The sequence below is a fragment of the Mobula hypostoma genome, chromosome 12, assembly GCF_963921235.1.
Source record: "Mobula hypostoma chromosome 12, sMobHyp1.1, whole genome shotgun sequence".
NCBI lineage: Eukaryota > Metazoa > Chordata > Chondrichthyes > Myliobatiformes > Myliobatidae > Mobula > Mobula hypostoma.
This window is the reverse complement of record NC_086108.1, coordinates 67,637,776-67,665,647: the sequence shown is the minus strand read 5'-3', so window position 1 is coordinate 67,665,647 and position 27,872 is coordinate 67,637,776. Positions and strand designations below refer to the sequence as shown.

General features: G+C 38.0%; 1 protein-coding gene across 2 annotated transcripts in view; it reads left to right on the top strand.

Annotated features, from left to right (window-relative positions):
* Nucleotides 1-27,872, top strand: part of spata6 (spermatogenesis associated 6) — a 76,033-nt gene that overhangs the window by 24,302 nt on the left and 23,859 nt on the right. Inside the window, exons 6-10 of one of the 2 annotated variants that reach the window (XM_063064313.1) lie at nucleotides 8,102-8,182; nucleotides 9,179-9,463; nucleotides 14,112-14,217; nucleotides 18,403-18,449; nucleotides 19,766-19,941. In XM_063064313.1, coding sequence (XP_062920383.1) covers nucleotides 8,102-8,182; nucleotides 9,179-9,463; nucleotides 14,112-14,217; nucleotides 18,403-18,449; nucleotides 19,766-19,941 — 695 coding nt within the window. The remainder of the gene's footprint in view (nucleotides 1-8,101; nucleotides 8,183-9,178; nucleotides 9,464-14,111; nucleotides 14,218-18,402; nucleotides 18,450-19,765; nucleotides 19,942-27,872) is intronic. The other variant, XM_063064314.1, reaches the window with a different exon arrangement.

Below are 27,872 nucleotides of genomic sequence, written 5' to 3'. Positions count from 1 at the left end.
AGGAATTCTGTCAGTGTGAATTTCTGTTATCTAAATTTCAATAACACAGGGATTGACTGTATTTGAATATAAGCTGACAGAAGTATCACTTTTTATTTTCTTATGGGTAGAAAATTCAAGTTATCTTTGACTGAGAAGTTTATTTCTAGAACTAGATTTCTGGAAGTCTATGACTCCAAATTAGCAGCTGATGACTTCACAAATGGAGTCAATGCCAATTCATAGAACCATAGAAACTACAGCATAGAAACAGGCCCTTTGGCCCTTCTTGGCTGTGCCGAACCATTTTCTACCTAGTCCCACTGACCTGCACACGGACCATATCCCTCCATACACCTCCCATCCATGTATCTGTCCAATTTATTCTTAAATGTTAAAAAAGAACCCGCATTTACCACCTCGTCTGGCAGCTCATTCCACACTCCCACCACTCTCTGTGTGAAGAAGCCCCCCCTAATGTTCCCTTTAAACTTTTCCCCCCTCACCCTTAACCCATGTCTGGTTTTTTTCTCCCCTTGCCTCAGTGGAAAAAGCCTGCTTGCATTCACTCTATCTATACCCATCATAATTTTATATACCTCTATCAAATCTCCCTTCATTCTTCTACGCTCCAGGGAGTAAAGTCCTAACCTATTCAACCTTTCTCTGTAACTGAGTTTCTCAAGTCCCGGCAACATCCTTGTAAATCTTCTCTGCACTCTTTCAACCTTATTTATATCCTTCCTGTAATTTGGTGACCACTAGCAGCTGTTTTTGTTGCCTATTAGCAAATTAGGCAGACATTGAGTGTAGCATGTGATGATGCAGTGATCAGATTTTGGACTTCGTTGTGAATTAAAGCGGCCATTGGAAAATGCTCAAGAAGACTTGTTTCTTTGTTCTTACCAGTAAGAACAGGAATTCCATTGCCTGCCCAGCAAGGCTATGGGCTTGGTTTAGTCTGTGCTCACTTCCTGAACCCCAATTCCCTACCCACAGAATTTACATGTAGATTGGCTGGATACTTCATTTGAATATACCTGGGAAGCAACATTGGTGTGAATACGTGGTCTCTGATATTAGGATCATGAGCTAGAAATCTGCCTATTGCGCAAATTAACCTCTGGCTGACTTGTTTTTTTAAACTAAGCAGGTATATTTTGGAATCATGTCTGAAGACCAAATTGCTGACAGTTATTTACAAGATTTTTCAGTGCATATTGGAAACATTTTGCGAAAGTGAGTGTAGGTTAAGTGTAGAGTGCCAGCTTAAATGTGTTAGAAAATTGTTCTTGATGCTTTTGCAAATAAGCTATTATTATGATTGTGCTTGTATCAGCAGCACCACATTTTCACAGCAATGCCATTGATGTCTCTGACCAAAGATTATCTCAGTGGATCAAGGAGTTAATGATATTATGAATTGTTGGTTCCCCATTGAATTCACCATTGGTGCACATTGATTGTCATTAAAAAGAATGGTCCAGAGGCTAGTCTGATACAATCCTTTGCAAAAACATAATATTGGAAGGCTGATGTCATTTCACAGACAAGGCAGACCTACATAACATTAGAAATATCACCTTCAAAATTCTAGTTGAACTTACCATGAGTTGAAAGGCAACTTTCAACCATTTTAGCCGAAAATTATAAAAAGTCTTGTCAGATCTCTTCTGATGTTGTAACAGTAGGTTAAGGAAAATGTGTTATGATAACAACATTGAACTTGATGGATTATATATTTATTTGCATGTAAAATTTGGTTAAATTTTTCTGAATATACAGTAAAACATCCATAAACGCTATTATATGGCAATTTATTTTTTTGGAAGAACACTGAAGAAACAACAGCATTTCATTATCGACATATATTTAAGGCATATAAAATAGTTCTTGAAAAAATATTCAAGGTCATTTCAAAACAAAGTTATAATAATCAAGATTTATCCACTTGTCATAATATGATCACGTGTTAGTGGCTAAGTTGTTTATATATTGAAATTAACGTTTGAATACCTATTAAAATATTTTGCTTGAACTACTTATTGTGCTCAAAAAGATATTTCATTCAGCAGGGAAGATTAAATACATTCAATCTACAATTTGCTGTTTCTCAAGATCTCTTAGAAATAAGAGCACACATTTTACAAATTTAAAACAACCTTCAAGGGATTAATGTGGTGGGCACTATGTGTACATTATAATATTCAGATTGCCTTTCTACAATCTGATTACTTTTCTGTCATCCAACCAAATAAGTCTTGCTCATTGCCATTAACATCAAATCTATCACAAAGAAAAATTTGCTCAATTCCTTTTCAGTTGATTGCTGATTAGGAATTGCCCTTCCTCAAAATATGTTTGCTCTTTTTTCAGTTTCAGACAATATACTTTGGGAGATGGGATATTCCTGTATTTCCATTGAAGACACTTAGGATAGCCACAAGACTTTTTGTCTTGAACACCTCACTACAGACAGTAATCTTATGGAGCTAGTTATGAAGGTTGAGCTCAAAGTCAAAGTTGAGTTTATTGTCTTATGCACAAGTACATGTATGCACCTGAGCAATTAAAACTTACTTGCAGCAGTATGATAGGCATATATAAGCAGTATTCGTGAGAAAAACATGCAAGATTTTGATAAACAAACTTAATCAGAACAAAAAAGGTTCATTTTAGTGGAAGGTGGTCAGAGTGTTCATAATGTTGCTAAACTGTAGTAATTATGATTTAAGCAACATACATCAAAGTTGCTGGTGAACGCAGCAGGCCAAGCAGCATCTATACGAAGAGGTGCTGCTTGGCCTGCTGCGTTCACCAGCAACTTTGATGTATGTTGCTTGAATTTCCAGCATCTGCAGAATTCCTGTTGTTTGCGTTTTAATTATGATTTAGCTAGTTGGTTAAGAACACCCTTGGTGCACCTCAAGAATATGGGCTGAGCTCACTGCTGTACTCTCTCTACATCCAAGACTGTGTGGCTAGGCACAGCTCAAATGCCATCTATAAATTTGCTGATGACACAACTATTGTTGGCAGAATTCGAGATGGTGACAAGAAGGTGTACAGGAGCAAGCTAAGTGGTGTCACAGCAACAACCTTGCACTCTGTCAGTAAGACTATAGAACTGATTGTGGACTTCAGAACGGGTAAGATGAGGGAAAATACACCAGTCCTCATAGAGGGATCAGAAGTGGGAAGAGTGAACAATTTCAAGTTCCTGGGTATCACCTTCTCTGAGGATCTATCCTGGGCCCAACATATTTATGCTACAAAGAAGGCACTGCAGCAGTTATATTTCATTAGAAGTTTGAGGAGATTTGATATGTTACCAAAGATGCTCGCAAATGTCTACAGATGTACCACGGAGAGCATTTTAACTGGCTGCATCACATCTGGTATGGAGGTGGGGAGGGTGGGTGGGGGGGGGTGGCTACTGCACAGGATTAAAAGAAGCTGCAGAAAGTTGTGAACTCTATCAGCTGCATCATGGGCACTAGCCTCTGTAGCATCCAGGACATCTTCAAGAAGTGATACCTCAAAAGCATCCATCAGTTCCCCACCATTCACAACATGCCCTCTTCTCATTGCTACCTTGAGGAAGGAGATACAGAAGGATGAAGGCACACACTCTAATGATTCAGGAACAACTTCTTCCCTGAATGGACATTGAATCTATGTGCACTACCTCACTATTTTTTGCTATGCTTATTTAATTTAACTATTTTATGTATATACAACAAATATACCTACTGCAATTCACAGTTTTTATTATTATCTATTATATTGTGTTGCTGCTATCAAAGAACCAACTTTCACGACATATGCCAGTGATATTAAATCTGATTTTGGATAAAGGGAAGTAGCTGTTCTTGAACCTGGTAGCATGGGACTTTGGACTACTCTATCTCCTGCCTGATGATAGCTGTGAAAAGATGGCATAGTGCAGATGGCAGGGATTTTTGATATTAAATATTGCCTCCTGTGGGTAATACAAGTTGTGGGGAAGGATGTGCCCGGGATATGGGTAGAATCCAATATTTTCTTCAGTTTCTTATGCTCCTGCACATTTGAATTGCCATTGCAGATCATGATGCAACCCGTCAGGGTACTTTTAAACGTAGGTGTTAGTGTTCAATGATAAGCTGAACTTCCTTAGTCTTGTGAGAAAGCAATGATACTGGCATGATTTCCTTGTGATTGCATCTGTGTACTGTCCCAGGATGAGTCATCTGATAAAGTAACACCCAGGAATTTAAAATTATTGACTCTTTGGTGTAGACCGGTGCATGATCATCCTCTTTCCCCTTCCTGAAGTCAACAATCAGCTCTTTAGTTTAGCTGACGATAAGTGAGAGGTTTTTGCAGCACATATTCAACCATGTAACCTAACTTTCTCCTGTAAGTTGACCCATCACCACCTGTAATTCATCCAACAACAGTGGTGTCGTAGTAGATTTAGGTATAAAAGATATTAAGAGGAATAGATAGTGGACAGCCAGTGCCTCTTCCCCAGGGCACCACTGCTCAGTACACAGGCATCCCACCCTGCAAAAACTCATTTCAGGGAGATAGCACCCCTACCCCCCGCAACCCCATATCCCCACCCCCCCACAGTCGACCTCCAAGGGTGTATGTAATACTTTGTTTAGTGATTTTGTCTAATCTGTAAACCAAGTTGGGTATATGCAGAAAATGTGACATTAAAATATGTACTTATATTATCATGTTTATTCTATTACAACTTTAAGCAAGTCTACAGGGAGTTTGACCTCATCAAGTAGGACATCAGTAGCGCAGCTCCTTAGCAGCGAGCCAGCTAGTTTAAATAACGTTAGTTATGCTAATGAACGAGTGACACCTGTTAAACTCACCTCAACATGTCTTTTACATTTTAACCCACCATGGGCAATAGAAAAGTCACTGTTGCAAACAGTGCAGCGAGCAACGCTGTCATTATTTTTGAGGTCGACTGTAAAGCCCACCCACAGAGAAAACTGATAGGTCTACTTAGCAGGGATCCGCAATCGTTTTTGCACCACAGACCGGTTTAATATTGACAATATTCTTGCGGACCGGCCGACTGGGGGCGGGGGTGTTAATCACAACCGGAGTATAGGTGATAAGTCAATCGCATCATAACATTTTAAGTAACGTTTGGATATTAAATACACAGCGCATATTTTCCCCGTATGAACATATAAAATAATTGCAACACACCAATATCGCTTAATCAGTGGGAGCCCTGGGCTTGTTTCCCTGCAACAAGACGGTCCTATCGAGGGGTGATGGGAGACAGTGATACTCGAAGGGGGTTCCTTATGTCCAGTCTATTCCGCAATTTAGTTTTCGTTGCATTCATTGCAGAAAACTCCACTTCACAGAGATATGTTGGAAATGGAAGCAACGTTTTGTGCTTTCGTGGCTATCTCAGGATATTCAGCCTTGACTTTGATCCAGAATACCGGCAGAGATGTTATATCAAGCATACTTTTCAGCCCATCGTCATTTGCAAGCTCAAGGAGTTGATCTTCTTCCCGCGCTGACATGGATGATTCACCGGGGACATTCACAAATGGGTCACGGACCCATTCCTTTGCACGTCTCGGGTCACTGATGACCTCGCGTGCGTTCAAATTCAACAGTGGGCGTGACAGGGAATGAAGAAAGATGCAGCTGACTCATATCGTTTCATATCGCCAAATCATATTGTTTCCTCATGGCCCGATGGTTGGGGACCACTCTTAGCACGAAGAGAGACCAATCAGGATGTTCACTCTCCCTCTCCTTCTCCCGCTCAAAAAAAATCTATTTCCGGGATATTGTATATACTTTCCGGGCGTCAGGGAGCCACTATCGATATGCGGGAGACTCCCGGAACTTCCGGGAGAGGTGGGGTGTCTGAGTACAAGAGGACATGGCTTTAACGTAAGGGGTGGGAAGTTCAAGGGGGATATTAGAGGAAGGTTTTTTACTCAGAAAGTGGTTGGTGTGTGGAATCCACTGCCTGAGTCAGTGGTGGAGGCAGATACACTAGTGAAATTTAAGAGACTACTAGACAGGTATACGGAAGAATTTAAGCTGGGGGTTTATATGGGAGGCAGGGTTTAAGGGTCCGCTCAACATTGTGGGCCGAAGGGCCTGTACTGTGCTGTACTATTCTATGTTCTGAGATGATATTGGAGCTGTGTTTAGCCACACAGTCATGTATGGGGATAGAGCAGAAAGCTAAGCCCACAGGTTTGAGTTGCACCTGTGTTAATGGTTAGTGAAGAGGAGCTGCAATGTTCCTAAAACTGTATAAGAATTGGATGTAAGAATGATATAAACTAGAAACTTCTGCCACTGCTAGCATTGCCACAAGGCAGATGACTGTTTCTAAAGCAGAACAGGAGCTGTTGGAGGAAAAATATTTAGTGAAGATGGGAGCAGAAGGTCAGAAAAGGAAAATAACAAGTGCAGTGCACATTTATGTAGTGCTTTAATCAACAGGACATACCTAAGAACTTTATCAAACAATATGAAGACTGCATACAGTATTCAAAAGCTTTGTTAAAAGTGTGGGTATATGGCGAATCTTAAAGGAGAAAGCTCAGATGAGAGGGAGAGAGAGAGAAATTTTATGGGAGGGTGAAAGGGTATAGAGAAAGTGACTGTTTATTTGTTAGTGACTTGGGAGTTCTTTCGAAACTTGTTTTCTCCAGAGTGTCAGAGGCTGAAAGAAGATTACAAAAATTATGAGAGGCATGTTTGATAAAGTAGACAGAGTTCTTTCCCCAGGGTGGAAATGTTAAGTACTAGAGGGCATAGGTTGAAGGTAGGAGGGGAAAGTTTAAAGGAGGTAAGTTTCTTTTATACAAAGTGTGGTTAGTGCTTAGAATGGGCTGCCAGTGTGATGCTGGAGGCAGATATCATAGTGGTGCTTAAAAGGCACTTAGTCAGAGAATGAAGTGATATGGGTCAGATCCAAGCAGAAGGAATTAGTTCAAATCAGCAATGTGGTCATATAGACATAGTAGGCTAAAGGGCCTGTTCCTGTGCTATAATGTTCTATGAAAGAAATAGGAAAAAGGATTGGAGTGGATTAGAGATGTGATTAGGAAAATATATGACTAAGTGATCAGAGATGACTTTTTTTTAATAATTTAGGTCATTGAAATAAATAGGTCACAGAAGATGCAAAGTGGGCAGCTATAAACAAGTGTGGTGAAGTTTATTTGGATAGAAAGATTAAGCAAAGCAAGGAAGGACAGTAAATGCAGGTGAGATTAGCAGAGGGTTGAGCTGGAGATTGAAGCTACTTAGAGCAAGTATTAAGGGAAAATAAACATTTTGGGATGTTTGGTGAGCAATGACAAAAAAATAAGTCAAGAGTTTTCTAATATAATTTGCCAGATGAGCAGGTGGGCAAACTGAGGCCATTTTATCTCAAACTTTGTTTCTCCCCTAAAGCTCTACAAAAATCAGAGGAACAGCAAGAAATAAGAATGGTCCACCAAACTTATTGAAGATGATTAGAAGAATTCTTGCAGCAATTAAGCCCTCTGATTTTCAGATTGCAAATACTGTATTTATTCAGCCTCAGTTCTGTGGAAAGCTGGAATTGTATCTGACTCTCAGGAAATTGCACCTGTTTTGATGTTAAAAGAACTGATTTAAAAAGTGAAGTTAGAGTGACATGTAGACAGGCTGACAACCCTAGTAAGGCCCTAAAACTCCAGATTATGTAAATAGCTATTTAGCATGTATTTAGTGGTGATTAGAGAGAGAGATCTTGGGTACAATAATGGAAGTATATTTATCTCCAGAAATTTTAATCAACACATAAAAAGATGATACTTCTCTTGTCAAGAAACAATCCCTCTGCACCCACTTTAGTGAACTTCTAGTAGATCACCTCAGGCACACTGTGAGGATGCTTGAAACATTAATTTCTGAAGTAGAAAATTATAAACTGGTTAGAATGAATATATGATTTTCTGTAATTTAGGCAATGTTAGCAGTAGATCTGTACAGGATGATGTTTAGGTATGTTCTGATAACTCGTGTTTCTTTTTCCCCATGATATTATGTGAGAGATGTAGATTTAATCGTTGATGTTATTTGGTCTCTTCTCCTTCAGGGTATAGCTCCCCGACTAGAATTCTCAACAACATCAGTTATCAAAGAATGCCTACTCAACCCTATACAAGTACAAAATGAGGTGAGCTTTGCACTAAATAATTGACTAAAATAATATTATTTTTAAAATATTAATTATTTATTCTGCCATGTATAGTAAATCTGCCCACATTGCTGAATATGTTCTGGATTAATGCTCCTGTCAGTTGTGTGAATGTCCTTCTTATTAAAAACAACTATTTCTTTAATGTTTATATAACTCTATAATTCTAACACACATCACATAATTATTAGAAAGAAAAAATAGTGTTGAAGGATAGTTTGCAGTCATTTAATTCAAGGATTAAAATCGAATTATGTATTACACATAGATTAACAGTAAGTTGACATAATTGGAAGTGCAGCAAAATGCTGTAAAAATTGACAAAATGAACATTACATTTGCAGTATTAGACACACATCAAAATTAACACCTTTCTCATTCTTTAAGCTACCTGAAGCATATTAAGAGTTCCTAATGATTCAGAGGGCAATTTACCGGGGAAAGGAGCGAGATGTATAAAGAATTGCTTACCCATCTTTGACTAAACCTTTCACCCTGTATTGGAGACAAATGTCTTTACTAAAGGAAAGAAATATTCGTTCCTTTCTGCAGAGGGAGATCAGAGTGGGCACGCATTTCCTGCACCCAGTCTCATCTAGTACTGATTCAGCAGGATTCACAATCTTCAGAAAATCTTTGTGTAGTTTGTTGACAGTACTATTGAATTTTTACTTACTTTGGGGGACTCTGGAGTCTTAGGAGTACATTATTGAATTTTAGATTACTATAAACTTTTAGTGAGACAGCTAAAGTATATTGGAGGTGCTGTTGTTGAAGTTACCTACAAGGATATAAAGAGCACTCTGTTATTTGGCAATTTCAACACTTCCCTGCACTTATAGTCCTTGTAATAAAGGCCAACAACCCATTAGTTTTCCTAATTATTTGCTGTACTTGCTAACTTTTTTGTGTTTAATCTACTAGATTATTTTAATTTTTTTTATTAATGCCTTTGTGCAAAATAATCTTTTTTAGGAGAGCAATATGAAGTTGAAAACACAGACCTCTCCAGTCAGACAATCTTTGACAAAATCATCTAAGAGGAAAACTTGCCTTGCAGAATGCCAAAGAAAGTTCAGCAAACATAACCACTATGAGGAACCTACAATCGCATCCCAGACACGGTCTCCATCACCATATACCAAAAGACGAATGGCAGCTCTCTCAGAGGAAGCAAATCAGAGACTTGCGCACCTAAATCTAGGACCTTATGAATTTAAAAAGACAACCAATAGCAAGCCTCCATTTGTAATAAGACATGTATGTGATCAACGATAATCAAAACATTGCATTGACTTGAAACATTAACATTCCTTTTTATTTCCACATATGCTTCCTAACATGTTGAGTACTCAGAATTTTCTGTTCTACATTAGAAGTAGCAGGAGAAGCCCCCTGTTCCCGCATTGTCATTCAATAAGTTCATAGTGGATTTACCTTTTTTTTTTTTTTTTTTTTTTTTAAATCTTTTTATTGGGATTTACCTTTTTAACACAACTTTTCCACACAAATCTTATATCTGTTAATTACCAAAAATCTTTTCATTTCCATCTTGAATAAACTGAGTGACTAGGGTTCCATAGTCATTTTGTATTGCAAATTCAAAAGATTCATTGAACCTGGTGAAGAAATTTCTTCTGAACTCTGTCGTTCATTACTAAAAATTAAACAATTTGATGCAGCGACCTACCTCCTGATTGTGGAAACCTGCCAGGAGAAATAGCAACGTAGCATCTACCTTGTTGAACTCCTTAAGAACTTGTAACCCCTTTTGGGTCAGGTGGCTCAGTTTACTTAATCTCTCCCTGTACAACAAACCTGCCATATCAGGAATCAATCTGGTGAACCTTTGCTGCATCGCCTCTGCATGGCCTGGCTAGGATCTGCACTCAGTAATTCAGATATGTTTTCACTATGACCCTATGTAAGTGAAGCAGGATATCTTACTCTTGTACTAAAATCCTCATTCCATAAAAGTTACGTTGTCATTTATCCTCTTGCTTGCTATAGCTTCCCTCTGAGTACCAATGTTTTTCAGTCTCTTACCATTTAAAAAAAACCTCTGGATTTCATTTTTCTAGCATTTGGAGCATTCATACTAATTTGCTTTTACATAGTTCATGTGTTGATTCATTGTCAAGCATTTGTATGTGTTTTTATCGGCAATATACGTATGATAGGCAATTGAACTGAGCATTAGGAAAATTGGAAATATTTAAAATAACTTGTTAAAACCCTATCAGAGAATTGTACAGCACAAAAGGCCCTTTGGCCTATCACATTCATGTTAACCTTGCCCATTTGCACCAATCCTATTTGGCCATGTTTAGTTTATATCTTTCTGTGCCTTACCTATATAAATGCCAGTCTAAATCTCTTTTAATTGTACTGATTGCATCTGACTCCTCTGGCAGTGAGTTCTAGATATAGATTACTCTCAGTGTTTTTTTTTAAATCTTACCCTCAAATGCCCTTTAAAACTTCTTCCTGTCAGCTTAAATTTATACTCGCTTGTTTTTGAGACCTTTGCTGTAGAAAAATAATCGTGACTATCTGCATATCCATGCCTTTTCTAATTATATCCATCTCTGTCAGGTCACCCTTCGTCATCCTTTGTTCCAGGGAAAACAAAACCAGCCTGTCCAATCTCTCTAAATAACTTAGAGCAATACAGCACAAATACAGGTGTTTTGGCCCAGTGAACCCAAGCCACCCATGGTGCCCACCCAGCTAGTTCCTGTGTTCGGCCCATATCACTCCAAGCCCCACCACTCCATTTATCTCAACCAGTTCCATGTACTCGCTACCCTTTGTACGAAAAAGTTGCCTCTCAGGTCCTTTTGAAATCTTTTCCCTCTCATTCTAAACTTATGCACCTTAGTTTTAGACTCGCCAACCTTGTGAAACAACTGTTAGCATCAACCTTATCTACGCTTCTTTATGTTTTAATCACTTCTATAGGTTTACTTTCCTACATTCCGAGGAATAAACCTCTCTCTAACTCAGGCCTTCTAGTCCTGGCAATATCCTCATAATTTGTTTTTGTAATCCTTCCAGTTTAACCATGACCTCCCTATAAAAGGGCAGCCAAAACTGTACACAGTATTCCAAGTGCGGCCTCACTAATGAATAATACAACTGCAACATATTGTCCTAGCTCCTGTGTTTGGTGGCCTAACTAATGGAGGCCTTTTTATCATCTGCTGTAATACAATTTTCAATGGGCTATGCACTGCATTCCAAGGTCTCTGTTCCATGACACTTCTCATTCATTGTACAAGTCCTTCGTTACAATGGATGCAATCTCACTAACTCTTCATTCAGCATTGAATCACCTGGACAATATCAATACCTGGCATCAGGCTGCTGTTTATTTATTACAGCTTAGCATTCAACACCATCATATCTTAAGCACTAATGAACAAGTTCCAAAACCTGAGTGTCTGTACCTCCCTCTGCAACTAGATACTTGCCTTTCACATCAGGAGACCACAGTCAGTGCAGATTGGAAATAACATCTCTTTGCTGACAATTAACAATCACACACCTCAAGGATGTGTGCTTAGCCCACTGCTCTATCCTCTCTACACCCACAACTGTAGCTAGGCACAGCTCAAATGCCATCTGTAAATTTACTGTTGTCACAACTATTGGCTAAATTTTAGATGGTGATGAAGAAGCATACAGGAGTGTGATAGATCAGCTGGTTGAGTGGTGTCACAACAACAATCTTGTACTTAACGTCAGTAAGTCCAAGGACTTGACTGTGGATGTCAGGAGGGGGCGGTCGAGGGAACACACACACACACCAGTTCTCATCGAGGTATCAACAGTGAAAAGAGTGAGCAGCTTCAAGTTCCTAGGTGCAAATACCTCTGAAAATCTATCCCAGGGCCAACATATTAAATTACAAAGAACACCCAACAGCAGCTATATTTCATTAGGAGTTTGGGGAGACTGTACGTTATCAAAGGCTGTCATAAATTTCTACAGATGTACCATGTAGAGCATTCTAACTGGTTGCATCACCGTCTGATATGGAAGGACCGCAGTGCACGATTGGAAGGAAGGGTGCAGAGGGTAGCAAACTCAGCCAGCTCCATCATGGACATTAAGCTCCCAGGTATTGAGGGCATATTGAAAAAGCGATACCTCAAAAAGGCAGTGTCCATCATTAAGTACCCCTATCACCCATGACATTCCTTCTTTTCATTGCTACCATCAAGGAGGAGGTACAGGAGCCCGAAAACACACACACAACATTTTAGAAACAAATTGTTCCCCACAATCATCAGTTTCTGAATGAACAATGAACCCATGTACACTACCTCACAAACATGAGAAAATCTGCAGATGCAGGAAATCCAAAGCAATACACAAAAAATGCTGGAGGGATTCAGCAGACCAGGTAACATCTGTGGAGAAGAGTAAACAGTCGACGCTATGGGCCGAGACCCTTCATGAGGACTGCTGAAGGATCTTGGCCCTAAACATTGACTGTTTACTTTTTTCCTTTGAGGCTGCCTGGTCTGCTGAATCCCTCCAGCATTTTGTGTGTGTTACACTACCTCACTATTTCTTTCTTTTTCTTTGCTCTTTTTTGCAGTTTATTTATTTTTATTATATATCATTGTAATTTATAGATTGTGTTATATTGCTGCCACAAAGCAACATAATTCACGACATATGCCAGTGATATTAAATCTAAATATGATTCTGCTGGTTTGACTTTTCTCATACTTAACTGTATTTAATCCACTTGCCATTCTTCGGCCCACTTCCTTAACTGATTAAGATTCCTCTGTAATCTATGATAATCTTCACTATCAACAACAACTCCTAAATGGTGTGATCTCAAATTTACTAGGCAAGTATTGGATATTTGCATCCAAACAATTTATATAAATAACAAATAACACCAACCCCTATGCCACACCACTAGTCACTGATCTCCATTCTGAGAAATAACTTTCAACTACCACTCTGCTTCCTAACTCTGAGCCAATTGACCTCCGTAGTTCACAGCATGGACATTATTACTCATGTAGAGTTAATAGACATTGCATATCATTTTAAATAATTCTAATAAACTGTTCCTAAATTAACGTGCTGCTGAAGAGATTTTTAATTAACAAGCTAATTGAAATCTGTTATCTTGGTTTCTTTGAGCTATATCCCTTAAAATGCTCCTCTGACATGGGAAAGCTCTCTTTGTCTCTCTTTAGATGGAAGTTTATTTTAAGTTTTTGCTCTTTGTTGGTGCCTGTGTTGATATAATTGTTGGATTGGAACTGGCAGTGTTGCAATGAATTATTGAAAGCAGCTTCAGATTTTTTGCAACAAATCATGCAAATAAGGCAATCCCAAAGTTGCTATCAATTTTACAGAGTAATTTTGCTCTCATGCCAACATAAAATCCAGACCATTGTCTTAATGTATTGTCTTCCTCTTGGGTCATTACAACTGGCAGACCTGCATTAAACTAGAGATTTAATCACCTTTCTATGTTTGAACACAAAATCTAGGATGATACCACAGTGAATTATTAAGAGAGTACTGCACTGAAGAAGAACTATCTTCCAGAGAAAATGTGCCTCTTTTGTTTGATTTAAAAGATATGACTGCTATTTGAAGAAAATATTTTATGCTGTTCTGGCTAACATTTAAGCTTCAAGCAATATCATTAATGTAAATTAACTGGTCAATTAACACAGAGATGTTATCTATTTTTCCACAAAACAGGGATTGGCTTTTCTGTTCAATATATTGATGATAATACTTTATTCTATATATTAGGTTAAAGTATGGGATTGTATATGAAAACCTGAGTTTGTATTGGAAAAAAAACATAAATCAATGTGGAAAGTTACTTTTGCATGCTTAATTTAAACTTTATTTGTATCTTCAGATTGATCATAAGTTGTTGCCCACTGATGATCTGTGCATTAACACATCCCTTTATCCTAAACCGAATTATCAGAAGAGTTGGCCTCTGAGTTCATCATTTTGTGATGGTAGGACCAATACCTTCTCTATTTTGTGTTCTTAAACATTAGTGATTAAGTTCAAAGTACTTAACTTTACTATTTAGTTATTGCATTTTGTTATACCTACTTTTCTGTGTTGATCACAACCTAAAATATTATAATTTCAATTAGTCAGGAGACTTGTTAAGATGTCAACTGTTTGGATTGGCTAAGATTTTGTCCTCATTGTATCTAGCTGTCATGTTAATCCAGCCATATAAATTAGACTACAGCGTGACAACTCAAATTGTTATAACAATTCCAAGAAGCTAGGATCTGAAAACATCGTTTAATAGATGATAACAATGGCGACTTTGGCAAAGATACACTAATAGTTCAGAATGAAGAATAATGAATATCAGATTTTTAAAGCACGACATTATAGATCATTTCTAATGGATATTACAATATGCATTATAATTAATTTTGATTCAGTTAGTCTAAGAGTAGTGCTGCATTGCACATTCTCCAAAGAGATGATGCAAGCATATTATTAAGAATGATTAACAAACTTGCAATACAGATATACAGGTTCTGCTGAAACTGAGTTGGAGTGCCCTTGGGCAGTCAGTGACCTGTGTAAATTACCTTATCCTGCTTATTTCTAGAATTAAGCTGATATTGTCAACCTTGCTCTCTGCTGTGTCAGCAGGAGCAACCCTGCCCTGGGCAGATAGTTTTAATGTGCGTGCATGTGGCTCTTCACCCTTTAACTAGAAAAATGCCTAATAAATCCAAAAGTTCATTATGAACCTTATTTTCTCGCCAATTCTATTTATTACCTACAAGCAATTTGGCCAATGTTAGAAAGTAAATTAGTTCGCTGTTTTTTTTTGTAAAAATAGCTTTGAAAATGTTTCTTTTAGGCTGAAAGCAATCTCCAGAGATCCCTCTGTTAGCAGACTTCCTGTGAAACAACACTCAGTACTTACCAAATTAATTTGCTCATGGAAAAATAAGAGCCAATGATGCAGTAGTAGTTAGTTTTATGGTTCTAATTTTTTTATGAAATTTGATATAAACCAAGATCCATAAATTGCTGTATTTCCCAAGATTAGCTGATGCTAGCAATAGAAAGGTGCATCTGATGAGAAAATTCTGGAGTTTTATTAGCAACTTTTAAAAAATATTTTATTTTTACCTTTTCAGCTCAACACTTCCAGACATTCTTCTGTTAGAATGAGGGTTTTCACATATTTTCAGAACCCCCTTGCCTTCTAACTGCAGAAAAATATAATCACTATGTACATCCACCTTTTGTGTTATTATTTGCAGGGGATGGGTAGCACAGCAAAGGTGACTCAGATGGTATTCCACTTACTTATCAAAGTATATTAGCATATTACCCACATGATGTAATTGTTTTAATTATGTAGCCTATTAACTAATTCATTCCTATCTCAGGAAATTTCCTTATCTTATTATAAAAGTGATAGAGTTTTCAGAGGCACCATCTTAGCTAACTTTATTCCTTTGTCTTTGCATCCATGCACCCTTTTGCATCATTTCTCAGCTATTTATTTGGTTTGCTTAGTACTTCTATGTTTGTTTATACTCTAAAATAAATGGAAATTGTAGAATTAAGACTGCTCATCATTCCTGACTCCTGGAAAAACCCTAAGGATCAGAAAATAAACAGAGATCCAGCAGTACAAATCAAGTAGAGCAGGGGCAAAGCACACAGTCTGTGGTGCACCTGTGCTGACGGAGATTGTGGAGGAGATGTTGTTGCAAATCCGAACTAACTGGAATCTACAAGTGAGGAAATTGAAGACCCAGTAGCACAAAGGGGTATTGAGGCCAAGGTCATGAAGCTTATTGATTAGTTTTGACAGGATGATGGTATTGAATGCCAAGATGTAACTGATAAAGGGCATCTTGATGTTCTTTACTGTCCAGATGTTCCAGAGTTCAGTGAAGAGCCAATGAAATGGCAACTGTTGCGACTGTAAGCAAAATGGAGTGGATCCAATTTGCTTCTCAGGCAGAAGTTGATATGTTTCAATGCCAAGCTCTTAAAGCACTTCATCACAGTGGATGGAAGTGCTACTGGCGGATAGTCACTGAGGCAGGTACCACGTTCTTCTTAGGCAATGGTATAATTGAAGTCTGCTTGAAGCTGTGGGTACCTCAGACTGCCGAAGCAAGTAGTTAAAAATATCGGTGAATTCACCAGCCAGTTGATGAGCACGGGTCTCTGGTACTCTGGCCAGGTACCCCATCTGGGCTGGATGCTTTCCATGGGTCCACCCTCCTAAAGGATGCTCACAGTCGGCCTCAGAACTGAAATCACAGGGTCATTCGGAGCTGTGGGAGTTTGTGACGGTTCCTCCATGTTTTGATGTTCAAAGTAATCATTGAAGGCATTGACCTCATCTGGGAGTGAAGCCTTTTTGTCACCTATGTGGCTTGGTTTCACTTTGTAAGAAGTAATAGTGTTCAAGCTCTGCCACAGCTGTCGAGCATCCTTCAGTGATATAACTTTGTTCAGAATTGCCACTTTGCCCGTGTGATTGTTTTCCAGAAATCACACAGGGACCTCTTGTATGTTACTTGGTCACCAGACCTTAATGCCACTGATCTGGCCCTCTGCAGATTGTGGCTGTCGTGGTTCATCTAAGGCTTCTGATTGGGAAGAACTCTGATTTTCTGGGGACACACACATGTACGTCTGTTTTAATAAAGTCTGTGTATTCATTTAGATCCTCTGGTGAGTCCTTGAACCAGGCTCAGTCCACCGATTGGAAGCAATCCCATAGCCGTCCCTCTGCTTCCCATGACCAATTATTTGCTGTCCTCATCTCTGGAGCCTTGTTCTTTATTCTCTGTCTGTATGCAGGTAGGAGAAGGACACTCAAATAATTAGACTTCCCAAAGTGCTGCCTGGACATGGAATGGAAGGCCTTCAGAAGATTGTGAAATTGCTAGTTCATTAAGATGGTTCAATAGTACACTTATAGGGAAATTACAGGCTGCAGATTGCAGTGAGAGTAATCCAAATGAGATATATTTAGAAGTTTTGTAAGCAACCTGTAAAACGTTGCAGTGGCTCATTGGAAACATCTTGCCGATAGCCTATAATATTCAAATCAATCCTCATATTTCTAAATAACAATTGACATTTAAATTTAATACCAACAGATAAAATGTACTCTTCCTATAAGATATTAGCATGTATAATTTTTAAAAATTATTTATTTATATTAATAATCTTTATTTTTGTTCTGAAATTGTTTGGAGACAATATTGTTATTTGGACTTTTAAGCTCCTCATTCATACAATCCAAATTTTCTAGAATTTTACCTCCAATGTGGTACGTTGAGGTCAGTGCTAGGTTAATAATAGGTTTTAATAGTTTACATATCATCCACACAGTACTACACATAGGTGAGCAGGTTAAGATATAGAAGTAGGAGGCATTTGAGCTGTAGCTTCTGAAATCAATGTAATTACTTAAATTAAAAACTCAAATGCTCTATGAAAATAATTGTAAAAGTTAATGTATGCTTTCTGCACTTTCTCATCATGAGTACCTTATCATTTTCCATACAGATTCTTGAACTGGGCAGTGAAGACAGTGGTTGTTTTCTCAACCAATATTGATAAATGTGACAGAAATTTGAGACTGTGTCTTTAGAATAGACCCCTGCACCCAAAGAAAGCTGGTACCTTTGGAAGTAGATGAGCCTCTCTCTGCCCTGCCAGGGTATCTAATTGTTTCAGATTTCCTGCAGGAGGGATCTGTCATCAACTTTATGCATTCTTTGATTAATGTTACTTTGGAGTAATGCTATCAACTCCATTGCCTCTGAGAAGGCTCTCTGGTTGGTGGATACACTTTAGTTCTTCTCTGGATAGCCTTCGTTTTCTTTCTGAACTATATATGTGACTCCTTGAAAGATACGGTTCTCCTTTCCTCTCTCGGTTGGGTTAAGTGTGGCAAGTATGTAGTGGTGAGGTGATATTGAAAACGGGTTATCAAATCATTTAGATGGGTTGGACATTGAGTTTTCAGACTGCCACCAACTTGAAACCAGCTTTTATTTGCTGTTATGGTCAGGGAAACATTTGTGTTTATTTTGCCAGGCATTATTTAATTAACACATAATGGAATGAAAAAATGTTACTCATTTTTTGTGAGAATGATCAGTCATTATATCATCTTTTTACAGATCCATCACTACGTGGAAGTTACAGACCCAGCAAGACTTCAGAAAATGTATTTTTATTTTAATTTCTTCCAAAAAGTGTGCATTTAATTGATAATGATTGACATAGTTTGTGACACATCTGTTCTTGTGCGTTAGTTTTTACATCGAAGGCCTTGGAAAACTGAACTCAAAACAAACTTTTTTTTAAAGTTTCTTTTCAACTATTTATAGGAATGTTAGTTGCATTAGATACTTAAATACAGAAATATTATTTTTATGTCTACAGGAGGTACCAAATTACATTTATTTCAGTTTAATTACATTTATATTGGTCTTGAATTAATTTTGTTTTTACCTATGCAAAATTTGCTAAGTACACAATCTCTTTAATAGAAATGTAAGCTTTCAGCAGAATTGGCTCATAAGTATAGAATGTTCATGTTATATCTGTGACTGATTATTCTGCAACTTATGACAATATTCATAAGTTCTAGGAGCTCCAGGTGCAGGTGCATTTTCAAAGCCGTAATATTTTGTGTTACAGAGAATTCACTAATGCTAAGCTTCAAATTCCAGTCCCACGTTTCCCAATCACATAAAATCAACTTTTGTACTATGTGGAAATTGTATACCTGCTAGTATTTTTTTAAATCACCATGATTGTTTAAAAGAATTCCAAAATTCCTCGATTTTTCTTACTGTATGTGCTTGATTTGTTCTATATTTCCTTATTTATTGTTATTTCTTGCCTCTTTTATTGGCCTTTGATTTAGATAATCCAAACTTAAATTAGAATTTTGATACCCAAGAATGGCTGCAGATGGGTGGAAGAGGCAAAGGGCTGTATAAAATAGAATCTGATAGAACCCATCACCTTCTAGATTCTCACTTCATTCCCACTTCTCCCACCCCTACCCCACCCTCCTACCTTCTGTGTTAACCTGGATTCACCTATCACCCACAAGCTCATGCTCCTTCCTTTCCTCCCACCCTTTTATTCTGGCTTCTTCCCTTTCCTTCCAGTCCTGATGAAGGTCTCAGCCCAAAACATCGACTGGTCACTTTCCTCCGTAGTGTTGCCTAAAATACTGCGTTCCTCTAGGATTTTTGTGTTGAGTTGTAATTTGTTCATGAATAGGTAATTTGGTATATGCATGAAACTGTGACACCAACATTTTCATAAGTGAATGCAAAATGTTTGAATTTGTAATACATAATTTTTATTGTGTTTTGCCATTTAAAAAGCATAGAGGATGTTTTATTTGGAGCTTCTGTTAAATCAAGATACAGTGGTATTTCTAAAGACTTATGATTTGCCAAGGTCAAAGCTCTCTCTGTGTATTTCTAGTGATAATAATTACAGCCTTTTTTTATTACTTTCTAGGCCATCAAGAAGCCTCGTGAGAAAGATCTAGATGTTTTTTCTGAAGGCACTGATGCACATATTATGTCAGGACCAGCTGGCAGACAATTCTCTCCTGCGATGGTAATGAACTGTTCAGCATCATCATATTTCCAGAAACAAAGCCCTATCTTAAAGCGATTATCTCTTCGAGAGAGGTAGTTTTCTACATTTTTTTTTCTTTTCACATTTATACTTATTTTAAGACTAGTAATATTCTGTTCATGTGAACATAAGTATGGGTAGTATGTCAATATAAATTTGTAATTTTAGAAGTATTGCATGCAATCTCCGCATTTAGAAGTGATGGAGTTGGAAGTATTTACATCTTCTAAAAGACATTTTCACGGATACGTGGATAGGAAAGGTTTCAAAGGTCATGGGCAAACAGAGGCAACTTGAGGACAAGTTGGGCCCAAGGACCTGTTCCCATCCAGCATAATTCTAGGACTCTGTCTCTGTAAGTTGGGGAATAAACAGGCCTAGATGATGTTGGGAACAAGAATAAGAAGGTTATTATGATTTTATAATAGATGAAAGGAGAAATTGAGATAGGAGCATGGGGTCTCTCGTGACTTCTTGGAATATGGTCTACAAATATTGGAACTTTTGACAATTTCCCTCTATACACTGTCCGTACTTGCACCACCTTTTCTTAAGCAAAGTTAAAGGAACCACAATGAAAGCATCTGTTATCAGGAGTTTTCAAGTATTCACATAAGTCTGGACTGATCTGAGTTCCAAGACAATTGCCACCTATGTAAAGACCCTTGGCTTCTCTACCTGAATACATTTGGGTTGATTTGATAAGAATGATCAGGATTGTCTGGGTGCTAATTATCTAAAGATAAAATGATCTTGTATTACGAAATCTACTGATGTCTGAGGGCTAAGGTCCAGCTGACTGTGTAAAGAACAGATTGTATTGGAAAGGCTGCAGAAGATCCAGCAACTATTTGACAACCATTTTGTGGACAACAAAAATAATTTGCTGTGTCTCCTTAGAAAAAGTATGGCAATTTCACTGACCACTGGGATTCCTTAGCGGACAACAATTCAAAATGAAGTAGAAACATTCAGAATGGCACTTATAATCCTGAATTCCTTCAGCTGGAGCATGCAGAAGCCTGGCATAACTGGTGGAAAGAGCACCAGTTCCCAAATTACCCTTTTTACCAACACCGTCATGGACCACCAGCTCCACGTAGCGTTCATTATGCAACTTCAATACTGCTCTTGTGAACTATCACAAACCCACCCAGCTGAACTGGAAGTAAGTCATCCTTGACCCCTGAGGGACGGCTGAAAGTGGGCGGGGGACAGAGGGGAGATATGTAAGGACTTGTTTGTTATATTATAGGTCTCTGATTTAAGAAAATACTCTACTCTGCTTTATTTCACATGATATACTCTAAATAGCACAATATAACACTGCTCTACTCTCTCCACATTCATGACTGTGTGGTTAATTACAAGTCAAATGTCATCTATAAATTTGCTGATGTTAGTTAAGTCTTAAGTGGCGATAAGTAGGTGTTCAGGAGGGATGTATCAGCTGGTTTAGGACTGTCACAACTGCAACAACTTCAAACTCAGTGTCAACAAGACCGAGGAATTGATTGTGGACTTTAAGAAGGAGGAGTGGGGAGAACATACAGGAGTCCTTTTTGAGTGGTCATTGCTGGAAAGAATGAGTAACTTTTAAGTTCCTGGACATCAACGTTGGAGGCCCAATTTTGTGCCCAACACATTGATTCAATCACAAAGCAGGCACATCAGCAGCTCTACTTTGTTTGGAGTTTGAGGAGATTTGGTATGTCATCAAATACTCTTTGACATATTTATATAGATGTAAGGTAGAGAGCGTTCTGACTGGCAGCTTCACAGCCTGGTGTGGCAGCTTCAGTGAACAGGATTTCACAAAACTGCAGAGGGTTGTAGAGTCAGTGAGCTCCATTATGGTCACAATTCTCCTCACCATTGATGACATCTGCCTCAAGATGATGGGATCCATTACTAGGGGCCCTGTCCCTCTGGGGCATTCCTTCTTATTATTACTACCATTGGAGAGGAAATACAAGATTCAATAATTCAGAAAACAGCTTCTCTCATCTGCCACACATCAAAGTTGCTGGTGAACGCAGCAGGCCAGGCAGCATCTATTGGAAGAGTTTCAGTCGACGTTTCAGGCCGAGACCCTTCGTCAGGACTAACTGAAGGAAGAGTTAGTAAAGGTTTGCTTGAATTTCCAGCATCTGCAGAATTTCTGTTGTTGTTGTTCTCTCATCTGCCATCAGATTTCTGACAGTCCATGAACACTACCTCATTATTCCTTTTTATGTCTATTTATTTACTTTTGCAATGCATAGTAATTTCATGATTTATTATATTGTTGTACTGCTGCTGCAAAACAACAAATTTCATGTCAGTTTAGTAAGTGAAAATAAATGTTTTTGATTTTCTTAACAATGGAAACAATTTCAGAGGTGAGGTTAAAAACATAAGAATGTAAATAGCATCTTGTTTTAATCATAATGTCTTTTACTTAAAAAGTGAGTTGTTCATGCATTATATCTTATGTTTTTAAGTAATATTGTAATGTTCTGAATTTCCAGGCTACAAATGCCATTTTAAAAAAATTGATTGGTGACTTGATTCACAGCTCTTATATTGATTACTTGATCTTACTTTTTGAAATTACATTTCTTTTGCAAGAAATTGTTATTGATTCAGTATTTGTATGGGTCAGTATGCTTGGGCTTTTGGACAAATGTCGCTCAGGTGAATCCGGGATTTATCTGATTGACCTGTTTCAGTAGTTTGTGGCAGTATCTCCACTGTATGAGGGTTGATACTTATCAATAACCAATTAAAAATACCAGTATTTGTCACTTGATGATAAACAAAATTATTGTTAGGGCAACAATGCGTAACTGCCAATGTTTTTTTTAATTTCTAAATCTTTTGCCACCTTTATAATCTGATCAACATCGCAACAACGGCAAACCATAATTTCAAAACAGTCATTTATTTCCATGCACATTTTACAAATATACAATTTAGGTTGTTTGGTTTTGACCCCCCCCCCCCCACACTCCATTAAGATGCGAGATTATTGTCATTCTTCAGTACACAAGTGTAAAGGAGAAATGATTGTTACTGCAGATCTGATGTAGCATAAAAGAAGCATAATAATATAGAACATAGAATAGTACAGCACAGTACAGGCCCTTTGGCCCACAATGTTGTGGCCACCCTCAAATCCTGCCTCCCATATAACCCCCCCACCTTAAATTCCTCCATATACCTGTCTAGTAGTCTCTTAAACTTCACTAGTGTATCTGCCTCCATCACTGAATCAGGCAGTGCATTCCACACACCAACCACTCTCTGAGTGAAAAACCTTCCTCCAATATCCCCCTTGAACTTCCCACCCCTTACCTTAAAGCCATGTCCCCTTGTATTGAGCAGTGGTGCCCTGGGGAAGAGGCACTGGCTATCCACTCTATCTATTCCTCTTATTATCTTGTACACCTCTATCATGTCTCCTCTCATCCTCCTTCTCTCCAAAGAGTAAAGCCCTAGCTCCCTTAATCTCTGATCTTAATCCGTACTCTCTAAACCAGGCAGCATCCTGGTAAATCTCCTCTGTACCCTTTCCAATGCTTCCACATCCTTTCTATAGTGAGGCGACCAAAACTGGACACAGTACTTCAAGTGTGACCTAACCAGAGTTTTATAGAGCTGCATCATTACTTCGTGACTCTTAAACTCTATCCCTCGACTTATGAAAGCTAACACCCCATAATCATAAAGAACATAATAAATATAAAGCAATCCTATAAAACACAATGTACAAGTAACTGTAAAGTGGCAGTGCATGGGGGATATTGGATGCTGAGGGGTTGTGGAGATGAGTGGCTGATGTGGATGTTGTGGTGGTGGATTTGTTGATCAGAATGAATGCTGTGTAGCCTTCCTCCTGATGGGAGTGGGACGAACAGTGCATAAGCAGGGTGGGTAGGATCCTTCACGATATTGCTGGCCTTTTTTTGGCATTCTTTTGTATATATGTGCTTGATGGTTTGCAGGTTAATGCCAGTGACTCATTGGGCAGTTTTAACTACCAATTGTCGAGTCTTTCTGTCCATCACAGTGCAGTTTCCATATGATGTTGCATATTAAGGATGCTCTCAACTGCATGTCTGTAGAATGATGAGAGTATTGCCGTACATAGTCCATCCTGCTTTCTTCAGTCTCCTCAGAAAGAAGAGGCATTGGTGAGCTTTCTTGACTGTGGAGGATGTGTTCTGAGACCGTGAAAGATTGTGTGAGATGTGCACTCCCAAGAGTTTGAAACCGCTTATATTTTCCACTGCTGAGCCACCAATGTGAAGAGAGGTGTGAGTGGTATGTGTTTTCCTGAAGTCAATAGCCATCATCTTTGTCTTCTTGCCATTGAGGAAGTGGTTATTTGCCTTGATTAAATCCATGCTTCTAGATTATTTTGTAAATATGCTCTTTGATAGGTTTGACACCAGTCACATCTACTGACCTATTTGTTTTAATTTTTAAGAATTGGTGAGGAGCTCATCAAAAGGAATCCTGTTTCTTTGAAAAAAGAACAATATTGAAGTTGATATGTTAATACTGAGTAAATAGCAGTCTAAATATGTATGTAATATATCTCTGATGAAGTTTTATTTGTTAACTACAAAGTAAGCACAGTTACTCAACTTCATTGGAATGTAATTCCTGGCAGCTTCAGAAAGGGTTTTGTTCTTTTCTGATTTCTATTCTTCAAGCTTTAGGTCTCCCAGCAGTGTGTTGCAGCAGTAGCTCCAATAACCCCCTTAGTTGATAAAGGAGCATGAGATATTGGATCATCTAGAAATTTCATTTTAGTTGAGCTTTTGGTGTTTAGATAGAGATTAGATTCATGTGGATATATAAATAAACATTCCATTGCAGCAACTGGCTTGGGTTATAAAGGAAAAATTATCCAGTAACTTTTAGTTGCTTTTTTGCAGTTATGCACTTAGCAGTAACTTTTAGCTGTAAATTATCTACACTAAAATTATATAATATAGTGTTAGTAATACAATTATTACATCATAAAGTGTTTGAAATGTAGTAACTGTGGAATTGAGTTAGGTGTAAATAGTATTGCACAGCTGTATTGTTTTACCTTTAATTTTGTGCCATAGGCCCAAACAATTGCTTTTTTTTAATCCCTTTTCAAGAGAACATTTAGAGGAGAGTATTCTCTTATGCTGTGATTTACAAAAAGGGCATTGGAGGTTGAATATATTGTCTGATTTGAAGACATTTGGTGAAAGGAGCAAAGGAATTTTTCCATTTATGCTACAAAGGCTGTGAGTTCTCAGAGAGGCTTTTGTAGGTTTTACCTTTTGTTATTCCATTCAGTAAGTTCTAAAATGAACAATTTGGATTGCGGGATTGCTATCTGTGCATTGAAAAATAACATGTAACCAAGAAGCTTGTTCTTAAATTTACTTAGCATATAGTAGCTTTGAGGTTAGTCTTGCGTTTAGAGTCAATATCAGATATTTTTATTTGTATGTTTTGTGGATAATCCTCTGGGTGTTCTGATTTCCTCCCATAATGCAAAGATGAACTGGTTAGCGTTAGTAAGTTTTAGCATGCTGTGCTGGCATTGGAAGCATGGCAACATTCGTGGTTTGCCCCCAGCAAATAGTCAGACTGTCTTGGTCATTTTCACTGTACGTGTCAATCTCATAATGTACATGTGACAAATTAAAACTAATCTTTAATCTTAAATCTTTCTCTGCCTGTTCATAATCTGCATTGAAAATCCTCCTACAATGCAAAGCTATCTCTTCTAATGACTTCTAATAACTTCTAATGACAATTTAATGCAGAACTTGAGTAGTTGTTGATATGAATTGACTCCTAATATTTGAATTTAATCTGCCAAATTTCTGTATTGAAGAAGGATAAAGAGTGAAAAAACGTGTTCCACCATGAATCAAAGACTAAGGTTGAATTTTGACATTGTGACTTAGAGTAATTTCACTTGTTTTTACAGAAATCTTGAGTTTTTGCAATGTATTATCATCTGCTGACATTTCAATCTGGTTTCTCTAATCAGGCATTATATTCATATTTAACTTAACCATTATATGAGACATCAAACAAAATCCAGGCTATGTTCCTGTATGACTCCCATCACTCAGATGAGGAACTGGAACGTGTGCAAACCATTAGTTTAATGCTGTACAGATACTTCTGCAGCTAGGAGCCAAAAGATACCATTGATTGTAATATCATCAGATTTATTATTTCCATAGAAAATTAGATGAATAAGGGCTCTAATAATTAAGGATCAAGAACAGTAAGTTATTATAAATGCTGAGTAAATGCTAAAAGTATCTATTTTAGGTATTGAATAGCTTTTATATTCAAACTATTATATAGATTTGTACATAGAATGAATTACAGAATACTCTATAATTTAGAAGATTTTTGAGCACCAAGAGCAAATGCAGCCGCAGATATTTGAACAGTCTCTTGTTTACATTTGTTGGATGAGCAGCCTGTGGTTACAAATTCTAAGTGGATGCATAATTCAAAGGTAGATGAAATGTGATATGAATCAAGTAGTGCTTGATTATTAGTTCCTGACAGTTAGGTGAATTGCTTTATTATTGTCGCATGAAGGTACAGTGAAAAAGTTTGCAAATGTTTATGCATCTGTATCTTTTTTTGTCAGCTCATAACAGTATTTTCAAGAGTAAATTACAATAGACATTTTATTTGATTACTCTCTTCAGTTACCTGTAAGAAGCCTGAGAAGAGCCTGAAAAGATTTTTAGAAGAAGGTTATTGAAGAATGCTTAAAAACATTATGCTTTGCAGAGTCCCAGGCATTTTGCTAAATTGAGAAAATTGTGAATTTATCTTGTAGTAATCTTTTCAGCAATCTAAAATCCCTTGACTAGAAATTGTCTGGTGCTGGTGCAGCTAAAAAGCATTGTGTATTTCAAAACAGGCATTGTACAGTCAATGGTGTACACGCTGTCATCACTCAAATAAATATGGGTTAAAGAAATTGGAGATTTTGGGGGAGAGAAACATGGAGGTTGATAAAAGTGATTAGAAGTTATACCAGGCCAATTTGATGGGTAGAGACATAGGACCAAGAATCAACTGGTTGCAATGGTAGTCATGAGAATGCAGTTGGTGGATACAGAGTGGTACTTGGGGAAGGATTTTGTATTTAGGAAGTGCTTGCATGAGTGCTGTCAGTGATCTTTGGTGGGTTGGGGATCTGTCAGGTTTGTCATAGTCATAGTCTATTGATCCCGGGGGAAATTGGTTTTCGTTACAGTTGTACCATAAATAATAAATAGTAATAAAACCATAAATAGTTAAATAGTAATATGTAAATTATGCCAGGTAATAAGTCCAGGACCAGCCTATTGGCTCAGGGTGTCTGACCCTCCAAGGGAGGAATTGTAAAGTTTGATGGCCACAGGCAGGAATGACTTCCTATGACGTTCTGTGCTGCATCTCAGAGGAATGAGTCTCTGGCTGGATGTACTCCTGTGCCCACCTGGTACATTATGTAGTGGATGGGAGACATTGTCCAAGATCGCATGCAACTTGGACAGCATCCTCTTTTCAGACACCACTGTGAGAGAGTCCAGTTCCATCCCCACAACATCACTGGCCTTACGAATGAGTTTGTTGATTCTGTTTGTGTCTGTTACCCTCAGCCTGCTGCCCTAGCACACAACAGTAGACATGATAGCACTGGCCACCACAGACTTTGGAGGTAGTGGGTTTTGCTGCAGTGAGTAGGGTGAAAGGTCCCAGAGGAGAATTGTGTATGTGGTTCCCATGATAGGGACCCTACATCAGTTGTGTTCGCAGTACTGGAAAACAGGTTACCATTAACTCTTGGTGAAATAGCCTGCTTCAATATGTATTAGTGAGCCATTCATGTAAGATAAAGATTTTGGAAGTGGCATCGAGGCATGTATTGGACACTTGTGATCCTCTGTGCAGAGGTTGAATCCAGTCAAAGGATCCAGAACATAAATCA